At 47.8% G+C, this 27532-nt stretch overlaps 1 protein-coding gene across 2 annotated transcripts in view; it reads right to left on the reverse strand.

Annotated features, from left to right (window-relative positions):
- Positions 1 to 27532, reverse strand: part of sptbn1 (spectrin, beta, non-erythrocytic 1) — a 51402-nt gene that overhangs the window by 20568 nt on the left and 3302 nt on the right. The window contains exons 3-18 of one of the 2 annotated variants that reach the window (XM_077581590.1): positions 18885 to 19127; positions 7834 to 7985; positions 6768 to 6941; positions 6294 to 6385; positions 6087 to 6167; positions 5473 to 5588; positions 4422 to 4534; positions 3963 to 4150; positions 3290 to 3407; positions 2807 to 2965; positions 2628 to 2723; positions 1874 to 2080; positions 1083 to 1236; positions 864 to 1015; positions 470 to 688; positions 304 to 384 (exon numbers count right to left, since the gene is read on the reverse strand). In XM_077581590.1, the coding sequence (XP_077437716.1) occupies positions 304 to 384; positions 470 to 688; positions 864 to 1015; positions 1083 to 1236; positions 1874 to 2080; positions 2628 to 2723; positions 2807 to 2965; positions 3290 to 3407; positions 3963 to 4150; positions 4422 to 4534; positions 5473 to 5588; positions 6087 to 6167; positions 6294 to 6385; positions 6768 to 6941; positions 7834 to 7985; positions 18885 to 19032 (2250 nt within the window). In that variant the 5' untranslated portion in view covers positions 19033 to 19127. Of the gene's footprint in view, positions 1 to 303; positions 385 to 469; positions 689 to 863; positions 1016 to 1082; positions 1237 to 1873; positions 2081 to 2627; positions 2724 to 2806; positions 2966 to 3289; positions 3408 to 3962; positions 4151 to 4421; positions 4535 to 5472; positions 5589 to 6086; positions 6168 to 6293; positions 6386 to 6767; positions 6942 to 7833; positions 7986 to 14277; positions 14823 to 18884; positions 19128 to 27532 lie in introns of those variants that run through there. The other variant, XM_077581591.1, reaches the window with a different exon arrangement.

Raw genomic sequence — 27532 nt, forward strand, 5'->3', positions numbered from 1 at the left:
GGGTCATTTAGTATCCAACAACCCAGAAAGTGAATTGGTCCGTTTTTGATCCATAATTTGGTTCCTTTTGACTCAACTGTTTTTAGAGTGTTTAATGCTGAAAGCCATCAAATCCCCGTCCAGCATCAATAACAACTTTGCGTATGAGAGCACATCATTCACGTTCCAGTTGATGCGAGCGGACGCCGCGGCTCGGATCCCGCTTTCGACCGGTTCCAGTCCAACTTCCATTTCATGTAATAATCATCTACTTGATAGCGATGACGCAATTTCTTTCATGGTCATTTGCGTGAAGCGTCTTACTTGGAACTGGTGCTGATTGCACGCCTCCTGCAGGCCCGACTTGCGCACGTCCGACAGCCGTTCCAGCGCCGCCCACTGGTCCTGCCGCGCGCACGCCACAAAAGCGCAATCAGGACGACGCGTGCCTTTTTCGTTTTTCTTTTCGCTTGGGTGTACTTTTTCCGACCTGGACGTCTCGGACGCGTTCCCGGATCTTGTCGGCGCCGAAGTGCTTGTCGGCCACCAGCTGCTCTCCCTGCTTGACGGTCTGCTGCAGGTGCGCGGCGCGTCCGCTGGTCTCGTCCTCCAAGGCCTTGTGCTGACTCAGCAGCCGCAAAGCGCCCGTCAGGTCTTTGCCGTAATCCTCCGACGACAGGATCTGCTCCTTCTCGCGGATCCAGCCTTCCTGCAGCGCGCAAACAGGAAGCGCAAAAGCAAGAAACACAAAAACAATCGCACGATCGTTAGCAACGGCTGAAAACGGCTGAAAACGAGTTGCGCTGATTAGCAACCAACATTAGAATAAAATTGGGTCGGTCGCCCGCTTTTTGTTTTCAAGGACTTTGTGAGAAAGGCCAAACCTCTTCGGCCATTTCCCAGAAGAACTTCCAGAGTCGGCGCGACTCCTCCAGGCGCGCTCGCCGCTCGGCCGCCAGCTGGCTGAGTTCCTGGTAGCAGAACTCCATGTGGGCCACGCGTTCCCGGATGATCTGCGGGTCGCAGGGTTTGTACCCTGACCAGGAAGACCGAAGAGAAGATTTAGTCTGACGCACGCGGACGCTTGCCGGCAAAAGTCTCACCGTCGGAGTCGCTGGCAAACTTTTGCGCGTTGGCGTTGACGTTGCGGACGCGGTCGGCCTGGATCCCGATGTCGGCCTCCACCAAGGCGTGCTTCTGCAGCAGGTCCTCCACGCCCAGCAGGTGTTTGCCGTAATCCTGAGACAGCAGCAACATCTGCGCAAAAAAGCAAGACACGCATTTTACCACAAAAACATGGCAAGAAACTGATGAGCACATCTGGATACTTGGGGAGACTTTGGGCAAAAAAAGATGGCGCCATTCATTGACTGCCTTCAGTATTTTGGTGACAGAGTCTCTCCACACTTTGCTTTCCAGCCACACACGCATACACATCTTGACTACAACACTTAACTCACAATTCATCACAAATTTGATATCTGTTTAAATGTACAATATTTTTTGAAGTTTTCATACTTTTGTTAACATAAAAGTGGGGGCAAAAATGTTAAAGGAATAGAAATATGGGCTGCAACTTTTAGTCATTTCATAATAATAATTCATAAAATTGAGTTGAAATTCAAAAGATGTACTGTAAAAAACGAGTTTGCGTTGGTCATTTTTCTGCCACTAGATGGCATAATTGCATCTGTAAGACGTTGGTGACAGCTCTGAGCATTTTCCTTTTCACACTCATCCGATCAAGGCTGCTAAAATGTGTGCGCGTAATCTTGGATATGTGACATTTGCCGGCTTTAGCATTAGCATTAGCATTAGCATTGGCGGACGGTGCCGGCGAGTGCGCTAAAAACGCGCTTGAGCTTTTCAAAAGAGGCGAGGACGACGATGTGACCTTCATCTCGTCCATCCAGTCCATGATGTAGAGCATCTCCTGGAAGACCTTCTGCATGCCGAGCGTCTGCTCCAGCCGCAGCCTTCGCGCCTTCAGCAGCTCCAGCAGGTACTCCCACAGGCGGATCACGTTGTCCTTCCTGGCCGCGACGCGCTTGATGTCGTGGTAGCTCTCCGCCTCCAGCTCCTTGGCCACCGACAGCACCGCCTGCGGCGCAAAAGCACGCCTCGGACCTTCAGCCGCTGCATTTTAGCCACAAACACTTTGGGACGCCAAGCGACGAGCCCAAAACTAAAACTGACACTAGAATGAGCGACATTCGAGCACACAGGCGGGAATCGTTTGAAACAATTTTCGACCAGAAAATCGGAACTTCGCATATTACGAGCAAGGTTGTGAAATGATGGGAAGATTTTTGAAGGGTTGTGAGATTACAAAATTGCCGTAATGATTTTTTTCCGGCCATTTTAAATTGAACAGCAAGTCAACTCCAACGGACGATATTTGCTTATTCAAGGAAACCATATTTGTACCTTTTTGGGGAAATCATTTAAAAAACGAATTTGATCAATTTTGTTTGGTCCAAACTTGAAACTTAAAAAAAAGAAGGTTTGTACTGACTTTCCCTTCTTTGAACTATATTGACGTGATGGGCATTTTTGTCCACGATTTTCCATGTCAACGTTTTTAGTAAATAATGCTGATGACTATTTTGTGAATTGCGCGTCGCAAACTTTCCGGCGCGGTCCGTCACCTGAACGCGCTCCTCGTAGGCGGCGATGTCGGTCTCGATGGCCTCGTGCTTCTTGGTGGCCGCCTCCACCGCCTGCAGGTCGAAGCCAAAGTTGTCCTGCGGGAAGACCGAGACGCTGAAAAGGGCAGAACGCCGGCCGCCGCGTCCGCCGCGTCGGCATCGTCGGCGCCGTCCGTCACCTGCGACACCAGCCGCTGGTTCTCGCTCAGCCACGTCTCGCGCATGGCGGCCTTGCGGTCGAAGCGGCGAGCCAGCTGCTCCAGTTTCTCCTGGCGGATCAGCTCCGTCCTCAGCGCCAACTCGCGCTCGTGCTCCGCCTTCTCCAGACGCTCCCACGCCTGAAGACAAAAAAACGGGCCTCACCAATTGCCACCGGCGCTGAAAAGCGTCGAGAGGATTCCAACACGCACGCGCGTACGATTGATCGCCATCAAAATTGGATTCACGCGACTGGACTGTTTGTTTAAGCAACCAATCACATTTCAAATGAGCCTTTTTCCCGCCTTCTGATTGGTTGGCAAGAGCAAAACTGTGCATATTTACTGAAACGTTTGACGTCGGTGTCGTGTTTATGACATCAACATTGAATCATGTTGAAAGCTTTTTGCCGCCGGATGGTATCATTGGCTGGATGTGGATGACGTCAGAGTGGGCGTGGCTACCTTGTTGATGTCCGAGATGAGTTTGCCCTCGCGAGGCGTGTAAACCTTCTGGTTGTTGGCCCTCATCTTACTCTGGATTGTGAACAGAAGAACTTCCAGGTTGCCCTTCTCCGTGAACCTGCACGCACACACCAGCAGCATCTCATTGATCCGATTCATCCATTCAATGGAATTGATTAAGAGGATTAAAAAAAATAAAAATAGGATGATTAAAAGGAACCCCAACTCTCGTGACAAGTTTGCTCTATATTATGTATTTGGTTTATGAGGTTCATTTTTCCAAAATGCTTTCATACATTTTGTTGTTATTTACGTGGCGACGTGCAATGGCGGCCGTCTGTAAAAGACGCGTATAAAGAAAGCAAGCTAAGCCGTCCGGCGTCAGAAATCCCATCAAATGAGAAAATGTCTGACAAAGCAGCTTGGAATAAAAACGAGGATCGTTTCACATCATTTTCAGAACGCAAAATGTTTCCGTGGATGTTCAAAAAGAATGCAAATCTCAAAATCGATACCGGGTGTCTGGTATCGTAAAAGAAAAGAAAAAGCTAAATGAAATAATCCCATTTTCATTTGGCTTTTGCACAAGTGAAGAAGTTCGAATGGCTGTTGTGTGAGCGTGCATGTTGTGTGTGCGCGCATGTTGTGTGTGCGGTCGGTCACGCGCACGCACTTTGGCGGCTTCTCCACCGTCCTGTACGTGTTGAAGGCCTGCAGCTGCTGCTGGACGCCGACCAGCGAGTTGGCAAACTTGCGGTTGTTGAGGATGATGATGGTCTGCTCGATCCACTCCAGGAGATCCGACGCCAAGCACTCGTACTTGTCCACCATCTTCTCCGTCTCGATGGCGTGGTCCAGAACCTGCGCGCAAAAGCACCCCGACCCGTTCAACGCCATTGGAGAGCAGCGCCAAGCGTTTGCCAGCCAAACCCTCAAAACAATTGAACCCTCGCCACCCACTTTAAGAAGCCACAAGATGGCGCTCCAAAGCAAGCAAACTCTTTTTTTTCATATCTTGGGCATCGAGCGCTAACGAGCTTTAGCCAAATAGAAGCCATTGCGGCGCCATTGCGGCGCCATTGCGGCGCCATTGCGGCGCCATTGCGGCACCATTGCGGCGCCGCGCGCTCACCTTGCCGATACGTTTGCCCTCCACCTTGAGGGCCTTCATTTTGGAGAAGTAGTGGTAGTAGGTGACCACGTAGGTGATGATGGACTTCTCGTCCGGGTGGTCCACGCTGATGTCTGACAACAATCATTCATTGGAAGAAAAAGATGTCAGCAACGTCATCCAGCGTTGGCTAGCGTTAGCCACATGCTAACTCCACAGGTAGACATTTCAGACGGATTCGCCGAAAGCACGAAAGGAAAAGTGCCGGGAAAAAGAAGCATCAAACGGCTTCTTTGTCGTCGTTGTCTGGAAACTACTTTGAGGTCCGAATGGAAGCGGGCAACGGTGTTCTTTTCAACAGCTGACTTTTGGACTTTGACCTTTGTATGGCCCCCTGACCCAAATTGCAAACAAACAATTTGACAAAATCGAACGGAAAAGAAATATGAAAATGTTTAACAGTGTGACGAAATCCTCTCTAGCAGAGGCGGTTCTGGAGGGCCGGAGTCCTGCAGCTTTTGGATGTTTCCCTTCTCCAACACAGCTGATTTATGATCAGCTCATCGGCAAGCTCGGCTTAAGCCTGATAACGATCGTGTTGATTGGAATCAGCCTGTGTTGGACGAGGGAAAGCTCCAAAAGCTGCAGTACCCTGATTGCCCACCGCTGATCTAGAACGTGTGCTCAACCCGCTTTTGGTTCTACAAATGGAATAGAACGAAGCGCTTGAGGGTGCCGGCAATAGTTTGCATGTATTTTCATGTACTACTGCTTTTTTCCTTCTTTTTTTAATCTCCTCTCCTCACTTTGGACACCATCAAGGGATGCAAAAGAGTCAAACGGATATAATCCCATACAGATTTGTAAATGTTCATTAATATGTTCCGACCCATTTAAAAAATAAATAAATAAATGAGAAGAATGTGGACATCAGCAAAGTACAACTGGGGAGCAACACAACATTTCCAAGACGGACAAAAGCTCATTAATTTGCCCTTGTATAGCACGCACGCGCGCACGCGCGCACGCACGCACGCACGCGCGCGGTTTCCCAAGACGGCGACGGTCTGACCTTCGGCGTCGAGCAACTTGGTGAGGCCCAAGTGCTGCTCGGCCAAGTTGAAGGCGTTCTGCAGGTTGTGATGCGCGTTGGACTTCTTCAGCTTGTCGAAGTCGATCAGGTCGGGTCTGACGCGGGACAACAAAGACACCAGCGAGCGGGTCACATGACACAGCAACAGCAACAAGCGCATTTCGTGATGATGTCATGACCTTGAAGGCGTTTCGTAACTACGAAACGCTTTCCCGCTTCTACGTCGCATTTCAACAACTTTTGTACTTGACAAACTGTTGTTGCTGACAATTGAAATTTTCTTGCTAAGAGAATTTTTTCGCCTTGTAAATAATTCTTTAAAAGCAGGAAAAGGACGCAGCTTAAGAGATGAATTTCTAATTGCAAATAAATATGCCGAATCTGCTTTCTGCGTTGTTTTTAAAGCTGCCAAATAAATCTGCAGATTTCTGCGTCACATTGTTTACTATTTTAACAACTGCTTGTTCGTCACGTTGACTTTTTGCAAGACTTTTCGCCATCCTGGTCTTCAGTTGACGGCGTTTGCGTGCGGGATCGAATTTGCGCATTTGCTGCTTCTCGTCAAACGTCGCAAGTTGGGGGAGGGTTCGAACCTGTGTTTGTGGATGATGGCGTTGAAGGCCATCCCGTCCCTCCAGCTGGTGGAGAAGTTGTGGATGTTGACGTTGGGATATCTGCAACACGACACACAAACTTGGATTGCTTTGGTTCGACGCATTTCGCAAACGGACACAAAAGTCAAAGCTAGCAAACGGAAGTCATCACAAGCGCGCGAAAGCGTGCGAAAGCGCGCGACTCACCCGGCCGTCTTCATCTGACACCAAAGCAGCAGCGCATCTTTGGCCGACTTCTTCTCTTTGTTGTCCTCCGTCTCCACGCTGATGTCTTGGATCTGACGCGCGCACGCACGCACACGCACGCATGAACGACATCATCGGTGTCAGGTCCCAACGGGAAATGAAGCCACGCCCGAGCAACAACTGGCGACCTCACGCTCACACAAATCGCCGCTCGGCCTCAAGTCATCAACACGCAAACACGAACGCACGCACACGCAGAAATTCCCGCGGCTGCTGTCACTCGATTTCATGTCACCTCCGCAGCACGATTTCAAACGCTAAAGACTTTTTTTTCTTTATCCTGCCGGCTTCTAAATGTTCAATCCCGCCCGCCCGTGTTGATGACATGATGGCCGGCGTCACATGACAAGCGTGCCGCCGCCGCCGCCGCCAGACGAAGGTGAGAGCGACAGCAAACTGGGAGCGCGCTCGCACCTGGAAGCGCAGGATGATGGTCCAGATGAGGCCCAGCGTCAGTCGGTGGTTGCCGTCCACGATGTCATGCGAGCCCATATTCTCCAGGTGGACGCGCTGCTCCTTGAGGAACTGCAGGGCCTTGTCCACGTTCTCCAGGCAGTGGATCCTCATGCGGCCTTTGGTGGGCTTGGGCTGATGACGACAGACGGACGGACGGACGCCACATTTCAGTGCAATTGGGGAAATCATGAAATCCAGTTTGCAAGTCACGAGCAAACGTTTGTCCGAACGTCGCGTCACCACCAGGACATCAAATGAATGAATGAAAATGAAGGCGTGAGAGGATGAAACTGTTGTCAACAACTTGATGAAAAGCCCAAAAGGCAATTTAAGCTTCTTGGCCGCTAATACTAGAAGCGTCCAGCAGGTGGCGAGGGGGGGGGGGCGTCACGTCCAGTCGTGGTGTGACTGTTGCCATGGTGACCACGCACACGTTTAGACCGCCTTCTCTTTCATCCTGACATTTGAAAAGTCACCAGAAAAATGTGGGTTTTTCCTCCACATGTTAACATCCAAGTCAGGGCCGCGTTTGACCTTTAAAAGCAGCAGCTTCGGACGAGGTCAAACAAAAAAGACGCATCAGATTGTGCACATCTTGGCTGATTTGTCATCTTGTTCCTTAAAGCAGCAACGTGCGCCTTCAAATATGGCAACGGGTGCGTCTCAAATTCACCTCAGCCAATCACAAGCCGCCAAACTCATTATGACATCATCACTTTCTTAAAGTCAGGATTTTTTAAATTATTAAACATACAGAAAGATTCCTCTATGCTGACGTCGAACTGTGAAGAAAGGCATGAAAATTTGTCTAAATAAAGAAATAAAGAAATCATTCTCTCAGTCTGGCAAAATGAAATAATTCATATTTTAACATTTATTTTTAAAATGTATACATTTGTTTATAATAGTAGATGTCAACTTCTTTCAACTATGAGATGTATGAATTTGTTATTAAACCGTTTTCAAAATCCAATGTGTGTGTGTGTGTGTGTGTGTGTGTGTGTGTGCGTGCGCGTGCACGTACCAGCCTCTCGCCGCTGAGGACCTCGAGCAGCTTGATGAGCATGCGTCCGTCGCGGAGGTCCACGTAGAGGTCGGTGATGCGGCAGGAAACGCGCGAGAGGTGAGAGTTGACCCATTTTGTGAACGTCTTCTTCTGCACCGCCTCGCGCTCGTCTGACCACAAAATCACACACACACACGCACACACTTGAAATTGACATTTCACACGTTTGTCTTCCACTTTGATGCCAACTGCTCAATTGTTTCCAGCAGATAACAAGCAGACGCACGCACGTGTGTGTGTGTGTTTCCTGTGTGTGCATTGTTCCCTGACGTGCACGTGAGGGAGGGGCTTCCTGTGTGAGAGAAACTTCCACAAATGCACGCACTCGCTCTTTTCTCTCACACGCACGCACACGTTCAGCTTGATGATGCGAGGGGGAAAGTTGAGGAATGAAACACAGCAGGAGCGCACATACGCAACCTTCAGCCACACTGTGCGCGCGTGTGTGCGCACGCGTGTGCGTGAATGAAACCTGAAAGAGGAAAGAAAGTGTCATCAAAGTGCGCGTGTGTGCGCGTCAAGAGACATGACAAGTATTGTGTTGCTTTTCCGGCAAAGTAAAGGTCCAAGAAAACATGGTGACCCCAAACTGAGGCAGGAAAACAACAAAGAGGTCACAAGGTCACCTTTAGAAGATTTTCATTCATTTATGATGAGGAAAACCTCACAAGGCCGACGTGCAAGATCGGCAAACAATCGCACCTTCAACACGCCAATCGGCACAAGTCAAAGTCAAAGTCTTCTATTGCTCAACACACAGGAAGTGTGTGTTGCAGTAACAAGAGATTGCGCTGTATTGATTAGGTGTGTGTATTGAGGTCGTCTATAACACACACACACACACACACACACACACAGCAACTGAGTTGGGACGTGACCTTAATCCAAGGAAACACACAAAGCAAACATGGGCGGGAACTTGACACAGTCACCATCAATTATGCGCACACACACACACACACACACACACACACACACACACACACACACACACACACACAACATAAACTGACATCAACAAGCGCACACACAACTTAAAAAAAAGCCCACACGCATGCTAATGTGGAGCGAGAGGACAACGAGGCACACGTCGCTCGCCACAAGCGAGTGGCAAAGCAAACGAAGACTTGTGGCGCATCACGAGACGTCAAGGTCCTGATTGCACACGCATTCCTCAGCATGGACTCAAACGCACGCGCACGCACACACACACAGACAGGCAGCATCTGTGGGCTAAGCCCCTCCCACAGCAGATCGCCACCAATCAGATTCTTGCATGAAGATGACAATGTGAACACTTTGGTGGACTTTTTCTCCCGAACACTCTTAAGGTTTTGCTTGCAACATTTTGACATCATTTACATATTCATTGCCATATTTTTTTCTTAGTCTGGTATTTTTTATCTCCTCATAATATTACAACTTTTTTTTCTCTGATTTGGGCTTCTGGAACAAACCAAGAACAGAATCAGATTCAATTTAAGAGGATTCATTGATTTCCAACAAAAACAAAAACATTCATTATTAGAATAATCCGATAAATACTTGCTCCAGTATTTTAATGATTCAATTATTTTAATATTTTTGGGTGCTTAAAGTTGGTCTTGGTTTGTTAGACGCTTGCGAGTGACTTTTCGGAAGCTAGCGGCTAACGAGCTAGCATTGCAAAGAGGGGGCGTACATGCGTTGGCGTCCAGTTGTGAGTGACGAGCCGAGCGTCCAATCGGAGGGAAACCAGTCAGTTCGCGTCCAACATCTGGATCCACTAAAACACACTCGCATGTCTCTTGTATGTTTCCAACTCACACGGATCGCATGACGCTCTCCAAACACACACGCACGCACGCACACACACACACACACTCATCATGCGGTCATGGCAAAACACACACTTGCACTTGGAGCATTCCAACATTCCTGCCGTCCCACGAGAAGTTGGGCCGGCCCAAATCTCGTCCCGCTCACACAAATGATGGACACGTGCGTGTGTGCGTGCGTGCGTGCGTGCGTGCATGTTGTTGCCGCGGCGACCTAGACTAGACCTCGCCGCAGTGATGTCATCACATAGAAAGGAAGTTAGTCACGTCATGTGGAAGCATTGTGCAATGCTAGTGCGCTAACATTAGCACACGCTTCGAAATGAAGCTCCGCTAGAACATCAGCTTTCATTCGTGGTGCTTTATGGTGGATTTTGAAGTGAATTTTTTTCTCTTTTTTCTGGGGGGGGAGAGGGACGGGGGGGGGGCAGGGGGGGGTCAGTGCAGTACCACGTTGTGCCACAACATGCCTGGCAGTAATGAGCTGTACTGGAAGAGATGCAGCACAATAACAGTGTTTGTTCTTTGTGCTGTTTTTTGAAGGTCTGTGCTAATTGACGTTAGCCCACCTATGGCGTTTCACATTGTATGTTAGCATTAAGCTAGCGCACATGAGGCAAACTTGTACAGTTGGGTTCAGGGGTCACCAACGCATTTGCCCCCAAGCAGCACAGACAGCTCACCAGTGATGGGACATTGTGATTTTCTAGGAACGTTGCCAAAATGAGCATTTGGAAATATCAACACTGGCAGAGGTTTATAGAAATAAAGTGTTGCAAATTGATATTCATCTGTTTCCTAATTATTGTGAGAAATCAATCAAATGGAATAACATCAAAGGTCATTTCAAACAATCGGTATCATCGATGTCCCTCTGTTGATGACGGCTGCTTTAATTGAACGTTTTCAAGACACACAAGTGCCTTGAGATACAAGTTTCATTGGTTCCGTGACAACACTTGTATTTCAAAAAAGTGGTCTCACATCTACAAAAAGAATTTGTCCAAGTGACAGCTTGTATCTTGAAAAGTGTGTAAGTCAAGGCACTCGTACGTCAAGGCAGCACTTTTCAATGTTTGGTTCCGTTTTTGTTGCGTGTCGGTTTCTAACAGGACGTCACGGAATGTTAACGTTATTGAAATGTTGCGCGTGCGACATTCCGGAGTGCGGCGCGCACAAAGCATCTTTTGAGCGTAGCGTCGCGGCGCTAACGAAGCAGCGTGCGCGTCTCATTGTGGCGCCGTGAGGCACAAATACGCCTCAGTCAGGTTGACATTCCTCGTCCTGGTCGGAAAGACGAGCGGCAAAAAGACGAGCGTCAAGACGAGTGTCAAGACGAGCGTCAAAAAGACGAGCGGCAAGACGAGCGCTCGTGTGCCAGCAAAGTGTTGCTGTTGCCGCTTGTGCCGTCGCCGCGGCAACCGAAGGCCTCGGTCACTCTGTCAGGTTGTCACTGGAGCATCCTGACATCTGTGATGTCACGCAGCGGCAGCCAATCCGCTGGTGGAATCTTTATCAGCTCCTTCAATTATTCATGCGTGTCGGCTCAGGTGTCCCACACACTTTCTTTCTGCTTCTTGTTTGGCTGCAAATCATGTTGAGGGCGTCACTTCAAAAAGTCACTTGGAACAATTCAGCGCCTGAAAAGCCACTTCTGATCCATCAGAATTTTTGGTTTGCTGTACAAATCGCCACTCGGCTTCATGACACTTGAAACAAAATGTGAGCGTTTTTTTTTTTTTTTAAACTCATGTGCTCCTAAAAACGAGTATAAGAGAGCAACCGGGGCCATGTTGAAAAAAGCTCATTTAGTCTCAGTTTTCACCAGATTTGTGACTAATGATGAAACTTGGCTATATTCTAACGCTAACTGCTGCAAAACGGAAACAGATACAAAAATATTCTTTATCCTGATGAAAGAAACATCAGAAATGCAAAAAGCTTACATGAAATAGCGCAAATTCAGTCCCCAAATCCAAATTTAAGCAACAAAAAAAGTGTCAAGAAGAAGCCATGCCTGGAAAGACACAAGAAGTCGGCCATTTTGCTTTGCTTTTTCAACTTAAGAGGACTTTTTGCAGCCACTATGGAAATGTTTCCCAAAAAATAATTCAGTCCCTGCGTCAAGTTTCACTTCCAAGATGACAAGAAAGTTGCCATGAAAGTTGCCGTGCTGCAAAAGACAGCGCAAGTTGAGCGTTGATGTGGAAGAGACATTTTGCTCTCAAGTCTGACGACTGCTGGTCGCACCTTCGGGATTTGCTCACGACGGGACACCCCTGAAGACGGTTTGACTCGTTCGGACATTTTATGCTGATTGCTAACAAAATGTGCAGCACTAGCTGGACACGTCAGAATGTAAAGTTTTGTGATTGTCGTCGTTCGGACGTCTTATACTCTGCTGCCACCTGCTGGCCGTTTTTTGTAATAACTACCATTGCTTCTAGCGTTCTCTTCAGGTCAGAGACCCGTCAAAGCCTTCTGTATGCTCTAGCATTAAAAAAAAAAAACGCATCACGTATAAATACGTCTTTAGGACTTTGGCAACATTTAAAATAGAGCATATTTATGCATTTTTGGGAACAAATGAGCTTAAAAAAAAAAAGTCAGAATAATCGATGGTTAAAATAATTTTTTGTTCCACCCCTATAAAAAACATCTTGGCAATAAAGAGGATTCATTTGATACTTTGTCAAACATGAGATTGACTTTACAACACGTTTTGGTCCATTTTTGGGGTTGAGATGACGAAGAGGAGCAGCACAGCTCTTCCTCCTCCATCTTGGCGTCTCATCTCTGATTACAGCAAAAAGGCCGAGCGATGACGACGCTCATGAAAGATGGATGAGGAAGACGAGGAGCCCACGCGGGAAAGAGCGCGAGGTCGGCCCATCACGTTAGACACGCCCCCCCCCCTCCATTAACAGCTCGGGGACACACAAAGCTGCGTTGTAATTGGCTGATGCGGGACACAACGGGAGGACGGGACGAAGAGCTTTCATGGACGAGGGGGGGGGTCACGTCACTCGTTTGGGTCTTTGTGCGTCCATGTGACGATTGAGACACAAACGGTGAGACGCACTCGAGCTGGAGAAATCCAAATGTGGAGAGTGACATTGGCGGGCGCCAAATTGTTTCACAACATGCTTTCGACGATCATCTGACATTCTCATCATGACCACTTGGTCAACTAGGAAAGAAATCGGCCCGCACGGCGCCGTCGTGCCGGCTAACGATGATGACATCACATTTTTTTCAGATTGCAATTTTCCTCACTTCGGTGGCTGCGACAATCAGGACGTTCTTCTTGAAAGACAAACCAAGTTGAACGCGTGCGAGCGGACGAGCAGGAACTTGGACAAACCTTCGTCCGGGCGCTGTCGAATATTTAGCTAGCGAAGACGCAAACGTCAAAGGAGGAGAAGAAGAAGATGGAGGAGGAGAAAGAAAAGCCGTTTTTGCTAAACGAGAGCCGCCAGGATGCGACACACAAAAACTTCCACGGGAGACTTACGGGGTCCAATCCAGGAAACGTACGTCCAATCCAAAAACACGATTTGCTTGTGTTTGGCAATCCCAAAAAAGGAAGAAAAAGAAGCAGATGATTGACATCCGATTGTTCTCCGGACGTTGCTGAAGACGGACGAGCGCGTTCCAATTACGCAGCGCGACTCATTCAAGGCATTTCTTGTTTTGCGATTCCGCTCATCACTCAAATGTGGCGTGAAGCCGCTCACTTCTGCAGGACGTCCCACAACGTTCTCGTCTCTCCACATGCAAGGAAACACAAATCTGACAACCCGGCAGAGCAACTCATGCAACGACAATCCAGCAACGTTGCTCGTTGACTGATGAGTTTCGAAGTTAACGGGCGGCTAAAGACTTCGAAGATTACAAACGGGTTCAAGTCAAGATGATGTCGGAAAAGCGAAGATCTTAAAAGCTCGTGGAAGATAAAAACTCTACAGTTTGGTGGCTGCACGCATTGCGGCGCTCAAGTACAAGTTTGTCCCACTTCATGTCAATATGAACAATAGCATGGCCGTTTTGTTCCCGTTCGAACTCGGGCCTCCTTTTGGCGTGGGTCCAAATGGGATGTGCGGCCGATCCGACTGCAGTTCTGGACGCTCGGGTCGCACTCGGCCAAAATAAACGTCATCAAAAGGCGCCAAAAGAAATGGCGGACGAAGGAGCAGAAAAAAAAAAAAAAGTTTTCAGTTCCAGAAGTCAAAAGACTTTGGATCCAAAACTTTAGCTGCCAAATTCCAACATCTTCCAAAGCAGTGACTAAAGATTTCAAGCAAGACTTTAAGAGCAGGACATGAAAGTCGGGAACTCGGTGACGCAACATCCGAGAACACGATGGACAGGATCGCTTCGCCGGTGGATGTTGCTCATTTTGACGGAGACAGCTTGGAAGGCAGAAGCTTCCGAAGTTGCTCCCCGCCTCACCTCCGCCTCGCCTCCGCCTCGCCTCCGCCTCGCCTCCGCCTCGCCTCCGCCTCGCCTCCGCCTCGCCTCCGCCTTCTTGCTCGCCATCCGTCCACATTCCCAAAGAAAGCAAACACATCTGCGTCCATCTTACCTTGCAGCTGTTTGAAGCGTCCCTCCAGCTGGTTGTAGTTGAACGCCGCCGCCTGGCCCGGGAAGCCGCCGCCCCCGCCGGGCCCCGGGCTGGACGCCCGCATGGGGCTCCGGCCGGGGCTGTGGCCGCGGGAAGGGCCCGGGACCCCCGAAGGAGAAGAAGGGGAAAGCGGCCCCGCGTAGTCCAGCGTGGGGGAGAACGCGCTGCTGGCGCTCTGGAGCTCCATCGGAAACAAACTTCTACGCCGCTTCAAGCATCCACCAGAATTAAAACACAAAAATCCAAAAAAGCTTTCTTCAGGCCGACGCGTTTGAGTTCCAGAACAACCCGTTGGCTTCAGGAGCTGATGTGTGAGCATCCATGTGTGCGCAAGACAACAAGAGTCTTCATTCAACTCGCCGCCACGAGGAAAAATGACGACCAACGTGCCGGAAACCGCGTGCAAGGAGAGCCGCAGATGGAGGGATGAGAAAATGGAGAAAAAGAAGGAAAGAAAAAAGAAAGGAAGGAAGAAAGGAAAGGAAGCGTTTGTCCTCCAGCGAGACGCTCGCACACTGAAAAGCTCCAGACTGAAAACACCTCCACAGGGGGGGGAGGGGCCAGCAGAGGGAGCGCCGCACAGAGCGCGCAGCCAATCCAGTCGGCCCTCATTTGCATAAAAGGCGGACCCGAGGAGGAAGACAAACACGCGGTCGGGGAAAAGAAAAAGTTCACACGCTCAAGGAAAATAAATGGATTTTTACATTCACTTTTTCAAATCGAGTTTTAAAACTTATTTTTGACATTTTAAATGCTATATTCAATTTTAAGTATATCTTTAGCAATTGGAAAAAACGTTAAATAATTTTTAAAATTTTATTCTATTTGTTTTTTCAATTTTATAAACCATGAAATAGTTGTTTATCAAATTGCCACGTCTATTTGTTGCCCCAAGTGTCATTTACTTGGGATTATTACCTCCGCCAAGGAGGAAACATCCCGTTGCTAACGAAAACAAGCCAACAAGCGTTTTGGTGCCAACGATAAGAACGGAAATGATGAGAAGACATTTGATAAGAACGTTAATGATCAAATCGAGCCGTTGGCGGGTTGAAGGTGAAAAGGTGGAGGTGGGCGTGACGCCGACAGTGCGAGCGAGCGGAAAGAGGAAGCGGCCGGCCGAGTGGACGGGCGGATGGACGGACGGGCGGACATTTCCTCCCGACAGCCAGTCCAAGTCCAAACATCCTGGAAATGTTTTAGCGCTAATATTAGTGCCGCTCGCTGTTGTTTGTGTGTGCGCGCATCTTCTTCCTGTCCGAGCCACGCCGCCACTTCCTGTTTGATTGAAAGTGTACAAATGGCGGCGGATGGACTTTTTCATGTGGAATTGTGGCGCGCTTTTTGTGTTTGTCCAAGTCACGTGTCACACTAATTGACAAGCGACAAGTTTTGGCGGCTTGATGATGAAATGCTGCATCGGCAAGCGAAAACGCTGGCGGACTCCGCTTGGCTTCCCCCTCGCCAACTTTGTGACAAAACCAGTCGATGATTGACAGACGTGCTGGGGGCAAAGTTCACCTGACTGAACTTCAACACGTTTTAAGTGGTGTTAGCCGTTAGCTCTCCGGGAGCTAGCAGCCCAAAGTGACTGCTAACATGTTAGCATCATCATCTTACTCGTAGCTTTGTTCTAAATGAGGTTTTACTGAGCTTAAGCAGCATGTCAATAACATCACACCAACACAGTTTATGTTAGCATGTTGACTAGCATAATGGACGTGTGTTAAACAGCATATCTTCTGTTTACTAGCAGGTACGCTAACGCTACCGCAGCTAATATGTTCAACGCTCGTGGCAGTGACGTTCGGTTGTTAGCATTACGAGACGTGCCGGCAACAAGAAGGTGGCGGTGAGAGGGCAGCGAGTGCAGAGGTGAAAGGTCAGAGAGCAGCGCAAACAGACAGCAGATGTCGGAAGAAGCCAGTAGAATGCGCTTGGCCTCGCGCCGACCGTCACGCCGCCTTTCCACTCGTCATCCGGATTCCTCGTGGCTCGGGCCTTCGGGCCGTCGCCGACCAGCGCCGACCGGCGGCCAAGCGCGTTCATTCCTACGCAACACGAGACACACTTTTTGTTTTCCTACTTTCACTCGGGATCTGGCACGTACTCGCAGAAGTTGTATGAAAGAAAACCGTTCAAGGAGGCCCTCGTTAGCCCTCAAACATCTTGACCAAATGTTCAAAATGCGGAATCTCTGCAGCCGGAACTGTTTACACTAACAACATGGCTGACAATTTAGCGACATTCCCAACATCATTTTTTGAAATTTGTGTCAATTATTTAATCTGTTGATGATTTTCCAACTTATCTACAGTTTATTTCTTAATAAACCTTTTTTTTTTTTTACTCTAAATGATTTTGTTTAATCAAAAATGTTTATTTTTGTTCAAATTCTCAGATAAAAACTATTTTTTAATTCATTTCAATTGATTAATTAACATCTGGTTGGTTGTCGATGTGCAGAATCATTTTTGGGTATGACAAGAAAAATAATTGGACGAATGGAAGGCAAGCAAACCCACCAAAGATCATCAAAGACAAGTCGACCGTTTCTACGTTACACAAAAGCCGTTTGCTTTGTGAGTTGCGGCAAGATGCAAATATTTTGCCGAGGACGAAAGCTGCAGGGCTTTTGCCGACCGCGTTAGTATTTGACAAAGAGAAACAAGCAGCAGCACTTGGGACACTCAAAACGTCAAATTGTTAAAATGTTAACTCGTCGGCCGTTCCCAAAGCGTTCCCAAAGCGTTCCCAGTTGCCGGCAGCTGATTTTGAGCTGATTTTTCAAGACCTGCAAAATATTGAGTTCACGAAACTTACCAACGAGAGAGTAAATGATGTCAAGATTTTTTTGCTTTTGTGACACCTCAAACTACAAAACAAGAAAAAGGAGATTTTGTTATCATGAATTTGCAAATAAACGATGACAAGAAAAGCTCGTGTGAGCAACGCCGCAAGGCTGCCGTTGAACGTCTGCAGCTTTTTTACATGCTGTCCGAGAGAGGATTTTCATTTGGTGTGTTTTGTGAGCTCAAAAGTTGCCAACTGTGAGATCTGCTTTACAGGCCAGCAGCAGCCGCAGTTCGGACTGGCCTGATGAATTTTACGCCAACATGCTAAACAACACTGGCCAACGCACACACACGCGCGCGCACACACACACAAAGACATTCCTGTGTGGAGGACAACAACAACTCCCATCAGCCACTTCCTGTCAAGGTGGCCAACTTCACTGAAAAGTTGGGACAACTTCCTGTCAACACACACTAACGCACACGCACACGCGCACGCACACAGGAAGAGGAACAGGCAGTCTCCAGCCGCCTTTGTGGAATTCATTGCACTTGGTTTCCATGGCGACTTCTGGTTTTGTGTTTCCTGGTATATCGTATGTGGGTGGAACACTCCTGACACACACACGCTAATGCGCGCACACACTTTTAGCGTCAGCAGGCTGTTGAACATGAAATAGAAAACGAGGCGGACTTTTTTTTTGTGTTACGGCTTCCAATAAGTTCTACGTTTGGAATTAGGTACGGCAAGGTGACTTTGCGTCCAGATGTGCCGGCCCGCTTTTTCTGACTTCCTTTTGCAGATGTGACGATTCTCACAACATTGATGATCAAAATGCAACATAACGTAACATGCGCACACACGCGCCTCTTGTGCATATTTCACAACATGATCAATTATTGAGCGAGGCCGGACACCGCAGTCTACCGTCGCACACGCGCGCGCACGCACGCACACACCACCAATGAAGGAGGTTGATGACCAGCTGAAGACTTCAACTTTCACAAATTCTCAGTTCGATTTGGATTCACTCATCAACAAATGTATCCTGATGCTTCTTATCTTGGTTGCCATTTATCACACTCGGCGGTTAATGAACAATTGAGGATCAAGAAGGTGTGACGCAGTTCAAAGTACAAACGGTTAAAGGGAAGTCCAAAATGTTCTTGACCATCATTTGTTCAAAAGTGAAGAATGTTCGTGCAAAATGAATGAAGCAGAAACATTTGTACCCATCTGAGATGGCGGCCGCTTGCTGTCCACTAAAAATGACATCACAGGTGGGCGAAAGCACCATATCAATATAATGCATGATCAATATTATTCTTATTCTAAAAGCTCAGGTAACAGCCTTTGGTCATGTGACGTTCGCAAGCTGACATCTTGTGATGTCATTTTCAGTCGCCAGCAGGTCACAAAATGGCCGCCCCGTCATCTGGATGAAATCGGCTAGACTTTGCAAACGCAAGATTGTTCCAAACGTGCTGTTGAGACCAGCGTACGTAGTCGGGCCACGTCAGCAACATTTTGGACTTGACTTGCGCCACGTCACACTTCCACTCGAGAGTCGTTGACATTTGGAAGAACATTTCCGAAGCGCGAACGTGTTTGCGCTTTCATTAGCGAGCCACAAACTCACACCAATAAACGATGACGTCGTCTCGGCTCGGGATGACATCATCGCCTCAAGCTTCCAAACGCACGCGCCCCCACATTGGCCCCACGACCTCCACACATTTGTATGGCGACCCCCGACCCCGCCACCTCCTCACCTGCGAGCGCTTTGATGCGCGAGCGCTCAAAGAGTCTGGCCGAGCTGTTCTCGTTGTCCCAGTCGTCGGCGTCCCAGCGGTTGTTGACGCCCTCGCTGTACGTCTGCTGGATCTCCATGTGCTCCAACTCGCCCGCTACCGACGTCATGGCCACTCCAACGCCACGCCAACGCCACTATGACCAACGATGCTTCCTTCCTTCCTTCCTCAAAGAGGCCGCACCCGGATGCTGCTTTGGCAAACCTGCAGCCAAACGTGACAACCAGAAGATCAACAACACGTCACAAAGTTAAAGCAAGTGGAAATCCTACTTAGGTTTTCCACATTGAAATCAATCATTACGTTTACTGGTTAAATCAATTATCCTAGAAATTAATTTGATCATTTCAATATAATATAGCTGTATAATACATCATTGAATACGTTCATGATTACTGCTGTTAAAATGTCATTCAAGTAACAAATGATTATCCATAAGAACTATCAATACTGAAAATGTATTCAAAGAAAAAAGCTGTGCTATTAGCATGTAATAACAATCACGTTTTTAATTACTGTGTAACCCTAAACTGATAATCACTATTTAAAATTCACATTCGGTGTGTAATTGCCACGTAATAAGCAAGTTGTGTAATTACTGTGTAACTTGAGTGTTCTTGTGCGTCAAGCATCAATACTTGGCTGTCACATGACCCAAAAGGCTGCACCGTGATTGGCCAGCACTTCAGGCAGCCAGCAGGGAAGACAAATGAGGCAAGTGCGCCCCCGTTTGGCCACAGCCTGCTACTACACACTGTCAGGTGACACTCATTGAAGAGATTTTTTTCTTTTCTTTTTTTGGGGACCATTTGAGAATGTGACAACATCCTCCTAAGCAAAGAAAATTTAAAAAAAATGATGAAAGAAAGAAAGAAGGAAAACAATGTGACATTTTGAGGAAGGTTCAGTAAGTCTGGTTTAAAAAAAAAAAAAAAAAAGGAAGGCGTTTGTCCGTGATGGAAATGACGTTGAACTCAAACAAAAGGTGTTTTGTCGCTGCTGAAGATTTTGACCGTGCACCCTCGCACCCTCGTGATGGAGGACAAAGAGACAACTGGGCACAGAGCGGCGGCATGACTCAGCACAAACACGTCCACATGCAGCAACGCCGAGTCATCCAAAAACGACCGCTTGCACCTTGTGCCGACCACCACGCAACCGTCTTGGCTTCGACGTCACCAAGACCACAAAAGTGACCACACCCTAGCATCACGTTCACTAGCTTCATGCTAGTATTTCATGTGAAATGCCATAGACTGGCTAACAGAAGTTAGCATCGACGTCACCGTCATTGTAAACCAACAAACGGCTGCTTTAACACACAAGCGGAGCAAAAACACACGCAAAGACAACATACAAACTCTTCTTGCTCTTCATCTTGCAGGCAGTCCAGCTCAGTGCTGCCTGCGTGGCATCTTGTGGCACACGCTGGTACTACACATGCAGCTTTTCAACTTGCCTGTGGAGTGGACGCGTGCAATCTCACATGTCGGCATTTGCATATTCACAGATTCACAGACATTTGGGTGGAAAATTAGACTTTGGCATTTTATCATTTTAAAAATGAAGTGTTTTAGGGACGGGATCCTACGGACAAGACAAGTCAGTCATCCAAGGCGACAATCAGCAGCTGATGTGATCTCAGTAACATGACGCAAGAGCAGAATTGCATGTGCACTGCACTGTGAGGCCACCAGGGGGCGACCTTTATGAATGCAAATACAAACCAGCAGCCGGACTGGCCAGTTAAGAAGCCAAAGTGTTTAAAAGGTGGCGTAGATTGAGTGCAATTGGACTCGTTATTCAGTCATGCGGCAAATATTGATCTTTGTCAAGTAATAGAAAAGAAAAGTTGGCTTGGAAACGGATGAGCACATCAAACGGGTCACTCGCAGCAACAAAAGTGGGTCAGCAAAAAACCCCATCAGGAAAAGAATCACACACAAGTCAAAATACACAAGATGATTCGTTTTATTGTTGTGTACTTTTCATCTTGCTCAAGATGAACATCCCGCCCACACGTTTACGAAAAGTCAACATTAATACGATTGGAAACTTTTGGTGTGTTTTGGGAATGGACACGCAATCTTGTTTCAAATCGTCCAGTAAGACAAAATCACTTCAAACTCTCATTAAAGAACACATGAGGAAAGAAGTACAACAAACCCGTTTTCAAATAAGTCATTTTTTTTCTTAAATGTAAAATGCTATTAAGCAGCGTGAAGCCACGAGTGAGCGGCGTTTCCATGGAAACCATCGTCCCAGCATGCAATGCGTGGGAGCCCGCTCGGCACACGGCAACATGAACAATGTTCGCCGAATGACACCACAAGTCACCTAATTCTTCTTCATCATCATCATCATCATCATCTGATGGCTCCAATTTGGAGTGGCGCTTGCTTGGCGCAGTACCACGTTGTGCCACAACATGCCAGGCAGCACTGAGCTGATCTTTGCCTGCTAGGAAGCCGAGCGCGTTTCCCGACCGCTACGTGCTTCGTATGTGTCGAGGCTTCATGCGTGTTCAACTTGTTTGAAGCTTTCAAACAACCACAACATCATTTTACATCAAATGCTCAAGTTGAACATTTTCAGACACAAATTGTACTTTACAATTCATTTTGCCGGAACACGACAGCCAACAAAGTGTGCCAAATTGTCGTACTGACGACAGATTGGTGGACGCACGGGATTAAAAAAGAGAAAATGCAACAACAGCCACTAGATGCTTTTTTGTGGAAGTCTCTCCCACGCCTCCATCAGTATCTTACAGGCTCCAGCGTCACCGGGTTGCCGTGGCAACCTGGCAGCCCGCATTGTTCACGCTCCCACGCAGGCCGAGATGCCAGCGGCTCTCCAGCACGCTAGCAACACGCTTGCTGTACACGCCACGGCACGCACACACATGTAACACGCACGGAAAGCCAAAAGCAAACGTTTCGAACCCGACCGACCGTGTGATCGGAATTCAGGACCAATCGCGTCATTTTCAGATGATTGCAATCGGGATGGGGGGAATCTTAGCGTTTTTAAAACAAAATAGATGATTAATATTCATGAATAGCTTATAAATGTATTTTTTTATTTATTTTAATAAGGGCTACAAAGCCAAAAATAAATGCCAAAAGAAACAAATGCAGTCAGTTTGATACAATGCAAGATTGCACAGCCAGCGTTGGAAAGTTGTCGCGGGAAGCTAACGTCACGCTAACGTCACGCTAGCGTCAAGCTAGTGTCATGTGACCATGTTCATGCGTGCGGTATGCAAATATTTCAATGTGGAAAACACAAGACGGTGCAAACGGCAACTTGCAATGTGCGCAAAGGACAGAGATGCCTTTAACGCAACTTATTTCATAAGACACCTAAAAAAACTGATGTGTTACTTTGTGGACCAGGATTTGCCAGCTCTGCACTCAACTTGGTAAAAGTTGCTTTAGTTTAGTTTCCAGCAGGAACATCTGCCAGGTGTGGTTTTCCATCCAGTGAGCCGACAAGCCTGCTTGGTTAGCTTCTGATTTTGCGTCTAGCGCTCAAGGTTGAGCTCAACTTCAACATTTTCTAATTAAGTGCGAGCAGCAAGTCATCCATCAGCATGTCGTCTCCGCACAGGCGCTAAGTAGGCCACCGCCGCCACCGCCCGCCGCCGCCACCGCCATCATCCGCCAGGACGTACGCACTGCCGCTCATTTGACCCGACGGGATCGCAAGACCTGAATCCCAACCAGGAAGTAGAACAGCTGCTGGCACGGGTACGGCGAAGACAGCAAAAAGGTCCTGCTTGGCACCGGAGACCACAGAGTCAACTTTGTGCAATTGGTTTGGAATCCAAATCGTTTTTGTGCCGATTGTCGGCCCCCCATCAAGTGGGAAATGAAACTTTTTCTTCTTAGCCAAACGTGTCCGTCGAGGATTCGTCCCTGCCTGCAAACTGGCTCTCATCTTCACACAATTAGGTTAGTGAAGAGGGCCGAGCGCTAATGCGGTTATCCGTCGCTATGGTTACGCCGATCAATCTATTGATGAATGCGCCAAATGCGCCGTCGGATGGCGCTGCGATCGAACTCGCGGCGGACGCTAAAAGCACAAAAGATTAACGAGCAGATGAAGGCAGGCTTTCAATATTTTCATGACATCATCATTCCGAGCCGGGGAGGGCTCGCTTTGCTTTACCGCCAAAACGACAATCGATGTGTGCATTAGCAGCAAACGCGCACCTTCTTTCCCTTCCTGGACTTGACGAGGCGTTCGAGGACACGCTGCCAGGACGGGACAAAGGCGTGTCTTTAATTAAAATTGGCCAAGACGGCCGTACGCAAACAGGAAGTCATTAGCAACCGGCGCTAACGAGGGTGCTAGCATGACATAAAGACACGCAAACAGCTCACATTGGAAGTCACAACAAACAGACGGACGGACGGACAGACATACATTTCAACTATTATTATTATTTGCCATAAGTGACATCCCGAGTTGCCACGGTGACGGGTCTGTCGATTGCGAGCGAGCAAATCACCAAAAGGAGTGCCGGCAAGAAAACAAAGCTGCGCTAGCGCTGACGCTCGCTAATCTATATTTCATAAGCCCTCCATTAATGTGTCGTCTGCTCACGTTAGCGTGTGCACGCACGCACGCACAATTATGAACACACCAGGAGTCATCACGCACACACCCACACGGAGACGCTACATTAGCATCATTTTCAAATGTTTTGTGTCAAAGCGTCTCTTCAAAGGGTTTCATACACGCCACAAAAATTACAATCAAATATTGGATTTTTGCCCCCCCTCTTCGCTTATGCCAAAAACATGTTTTTCTGTGTTTGTATTTTTCCCTTCTGAAATGCGCTTTATATCTCCTGGTGCAAAAATGTATTGATTACTCCTCAACTATTTGATTATCAAATTAAATTGACAACTAAACTGATAATCAATTACTTGTTTGGAGCACTAATTGTTTAACGTACAACTGTCAAAATTCTCCGAATTTCAGCCTCTCATTAATAAGTAATTAAAGAACCGGGTTTGAAAAAAGGTTTAGGTTAGGGTTCGAGGTACGGTTTAAAAAGTAGGGTGAGCTTTTTAAGGAAGGTTATAAAGTATTGTTTCAATTCAAAGTCGCCTTTCAAACTACAGTTTGGGTTTTAAATTCGAGTAAGGTTTAAACGCAGGTTTATGAGACGTCCCGAATTTGGGTTTCAAGTCTCTCGTCATGTGGTTTTTGTTTTGATGCCCACAAACTTGAAAGAATGGATAACGTCGAGAAAGGGACGGACGGCCCCGCCCTCGGCTCCCGAAAAAAGGAAACGGCGGTGAAGGTCCAGTCAGTCCACTCGTCTGTGGGACAAACGTGACATTTTGCTCGGGCTGCTGAATGGTCGCAGTGTGCGCGGACGGACGGATGGACGGATGGGACGGACGGACGGACAGACGTCTCCATTGTGTCGAGTGAAGGAAACGCGCTGGCGCACTTGATGACAGGAAGCAGACGTACAAATTTCCCTTTCAGCTTCACAAGACTGACTTTGCTGTCGTCATGGCAACATGTCAGTAAACAAACAAAATTGCTCCGCTATCGGGTTAGCATCATGCTAGCGTCAGAGCTCAAAGTTGAGAAGGAAAGACGCCCACAGCTGAAATAAGCAACAGTTACATTTTCTTCCTCCTCCTCGTCATCGTCAGCACGATCGAGGCTCGCTTGTGTCACAAATTCCAGAAAACGCTTCCGGCGCAGAGACCGCTACAACGATCAGCTAACGTGGCGCTCGTACCTTTTTCCTGCTGCAGGTCAGGTTACACTTCAACAACTTCAAAACGTGCGCAATAAAAATAAATGGACTGCAAATCACATTTCAAATCAGCCCCAAAAGGCTCATGCATTCAATGAATGATTAAAATGAAGAACATTTTCACTATCATTATAGTTTGTTGTAAAAGTTTTATTTTTTGTTGTTTTATTTTTTATGTATTTTTGATTTGAGTTTTCGTTAACTAAAATAAGTAAGCTTGGTCGCCGCAACATTCATCAGGCCTGGAAATGGTTAGCAAGAGCAAACCGGGGCTAAAATGGACAAGCAGGCCGTAGAAACTTTTAGCTTAGCATGTGTGCGCTAGCAGTGAAAAGGCGAGGGGGGCGACGGGGGGGTCTTCCTTGGAAACTTGCCCTTCCTCTGAATGTTTGTGCGCTCGCGTGAGGCGCACCGAGCGGCCCGTTCCCAAACTCTCACAGAGGAGGGAGGAGGCCGAGATTCTGGGATGGCGCCAAGGCCAGGGAGGGGGAGGAGCCAAGGACGCCAACAAGCGACCGACAGAAGAGCAAAGTGGAAACATTTCTTTCCTCATCTTCTTTCACACCATTTTCATCACACGCACGCCACTGAATGCGTGTGTGAACTTTCTTTCTGCCTGGCTGACGTCACTCCAAACATTTCCACCAATCGGAGCAAAACATTCAACGGTTCAACGACAAACTCACTCTCCCTCGCCGCTTTTAGTCCCAAAATACATCTCACGCACGCACGCGCGCTGGCAGCGGGCTTGTCACGGTCCAGATTGGAGGGTCGGCGTGTCGTCATGGCGATCCATCCCATCATTTCAGCCTGGCCGGCAGCCAGACTCTTTGCCGTTTCTCTGCGAGAGCGAGCGGCGCTGCATTGTGGGATGTCACATCTCATCTAAGCTCTGCGTGTGCGTGCGTGCGTGCGTGCGTGCGTGCGTGCGTGCGTGCGTGCGTGCGCTTTCCTGCTGCTCCGGCTTGAGAAAAAAATAATAAACTAGGATCACTCGCATTCCTCAACTCTGCAGGTGCACCAGCACCTGTCTGTCTGCCTGTCTGCCTGCCTGTCTGCCTGTCTGTCTGCCTGCCTGCCTGCCTGCCTGCCTGTCTGTCTGCCTGTCTGTCTGCCTGTCTGTCTGTCTGTCTGCCTGTCTGTCTGTCTGCCTGCCTGCCTGCCTGCCTGCCTGTCCGCAGCCACTTTCACACGGACTGTCAACATTTTGGGTTTGTGTGTAAATGCTACTACAGATGCAAGAATTGATCGATTAATTGACAACTAATTGGTTATCAAATTAATCAACAACTATTTTGATCATCAATTCATAGTTTGGAGACATTATTTAACTTCAAATGATTCAAAGCCTTAAAATTTACGCCCCCCCGACCGACCGCTCAATCGGCTGATTACGAACCCTTTTCAAAATAATCGCTCAAAGTTTTGCCGATTTCGTGCGGATATTAGGAATGCAGCAAAATATGGGGCCACCTTGAAATATGTCAAGATCCAGATGGAATTGCACTTTTTGGGAGACGTAGATCTGCAGAACTGACAAGTTCATGTCAATGTATTTAAAATGACAAGAAAAAAAAAGTCATTCTCAAAGTGACTCAATTGAATCGGAAAGCCACGCAGTCCAACCCAAATCCTTCGACTTTCAGACGGAACCGTCCTTGAATGTTTTCGTAGCCCGCATTTCAAAAACGGCACCAAATGGGCTTTTGTGGAAAGATGCGGAACCCAAACTGATTCCGACTTTCGAGTCAATTTTGTGTTCAACGGGGATGAAAGTGCGGCAGTAACTTGCGAGAACAATTGTCGTCTCATTCTTCACATTTTGGAATGAATGAATGTCATTTCCATTCATGTCAAAGGGAAAGACCATTTGAGACGCACGCGTTTTGAGTTCTAAGCGCGCTCATGGATCAAATTGAAACACTGTCATTTGTTAAGAATTGTGTTTACAAACTTCTTTCCACAAAAGAGAACAAGAGCAAGAAAAAGTCTTTCTATAATCGCAGTCGCTTCCACTTCATGCCGGCAAAAGTGCAGTTGTGCGAACTTCCCGCCGTCACTGGCTTGCTTCCGTGTGCGAGGACAACAAACGGCAGATCTCGCGTTGCCGCCAGCAAGCGGGAATTCCGCAGCAGGGGCGACACTAGGGGGCGCTAAACCTCGGCAGTTGAAATGCCTAAAATATATTTACAAATGATTTTCTCAGTCAAACGTTGGGAGAGAAAAAACGGAAATCCTGGACTGGACCAGGATTTCCGTTTTTTTTCAGTTTTCTGCGTGAAATCGTCAACGTGGCGACAGTTGATGATTTTCCAGTTCCCGTTTGGTTTGGTCAAGGACACGCAGCCTGCCCCCAACTCATATTTCCTGTGATGATGACGATGATGAAGATGCAGGTGTCAGCGGCGGGTAAGAATAAACCGGCGCAAAGCTTCTTAATGTCACCCGCAGGCGAGATGTCATCAGGTGTCGTATTACAAAGCCAGGAGACGATCTCGGCTGGACGTCAATGACGTCAACTGTTCTGTTGTCATGACAACACGAAAAAGATGTTTTAAGAAGATTTAAGCCAACCAACAAGGCCTTGCTTGTTACTTATTTTTCATGTTTTGGAGGAATGATGTCGTTTAGCGAATGTTAGCATCATCACATTAGCATTAGCATCCAGTCTGAAGGCCAGGTTAAGACATGTAAACAAACTGGCCGACATCTTTAAGGTGGCAAACGGCTGGATAAAATGATGCTCATGGGTTAGCTTAGCATGAGCATCCATCACAAACAGTGGCCACAAAATGGCCGACGTCCTCCGGGTGCTTACAGG

The sequence above is a fragment of the Vanacampus margaritifer genome, chromosome 12, assembly GCF_051991255.1.
Source record: "Vanacampus margaritifer isolate UIUO_Vmar chromosome 12, RoL_Vmar_1.0, whole genome shotgun sequence".
In the NCBI taxonomy this organism is placed as follows: Eukaryota; Metazoa; Chordata; class Actinopteri; order Syngnathiformes; family Syngnathidae; genus Vanacampus; species Vanacampus margaritifer.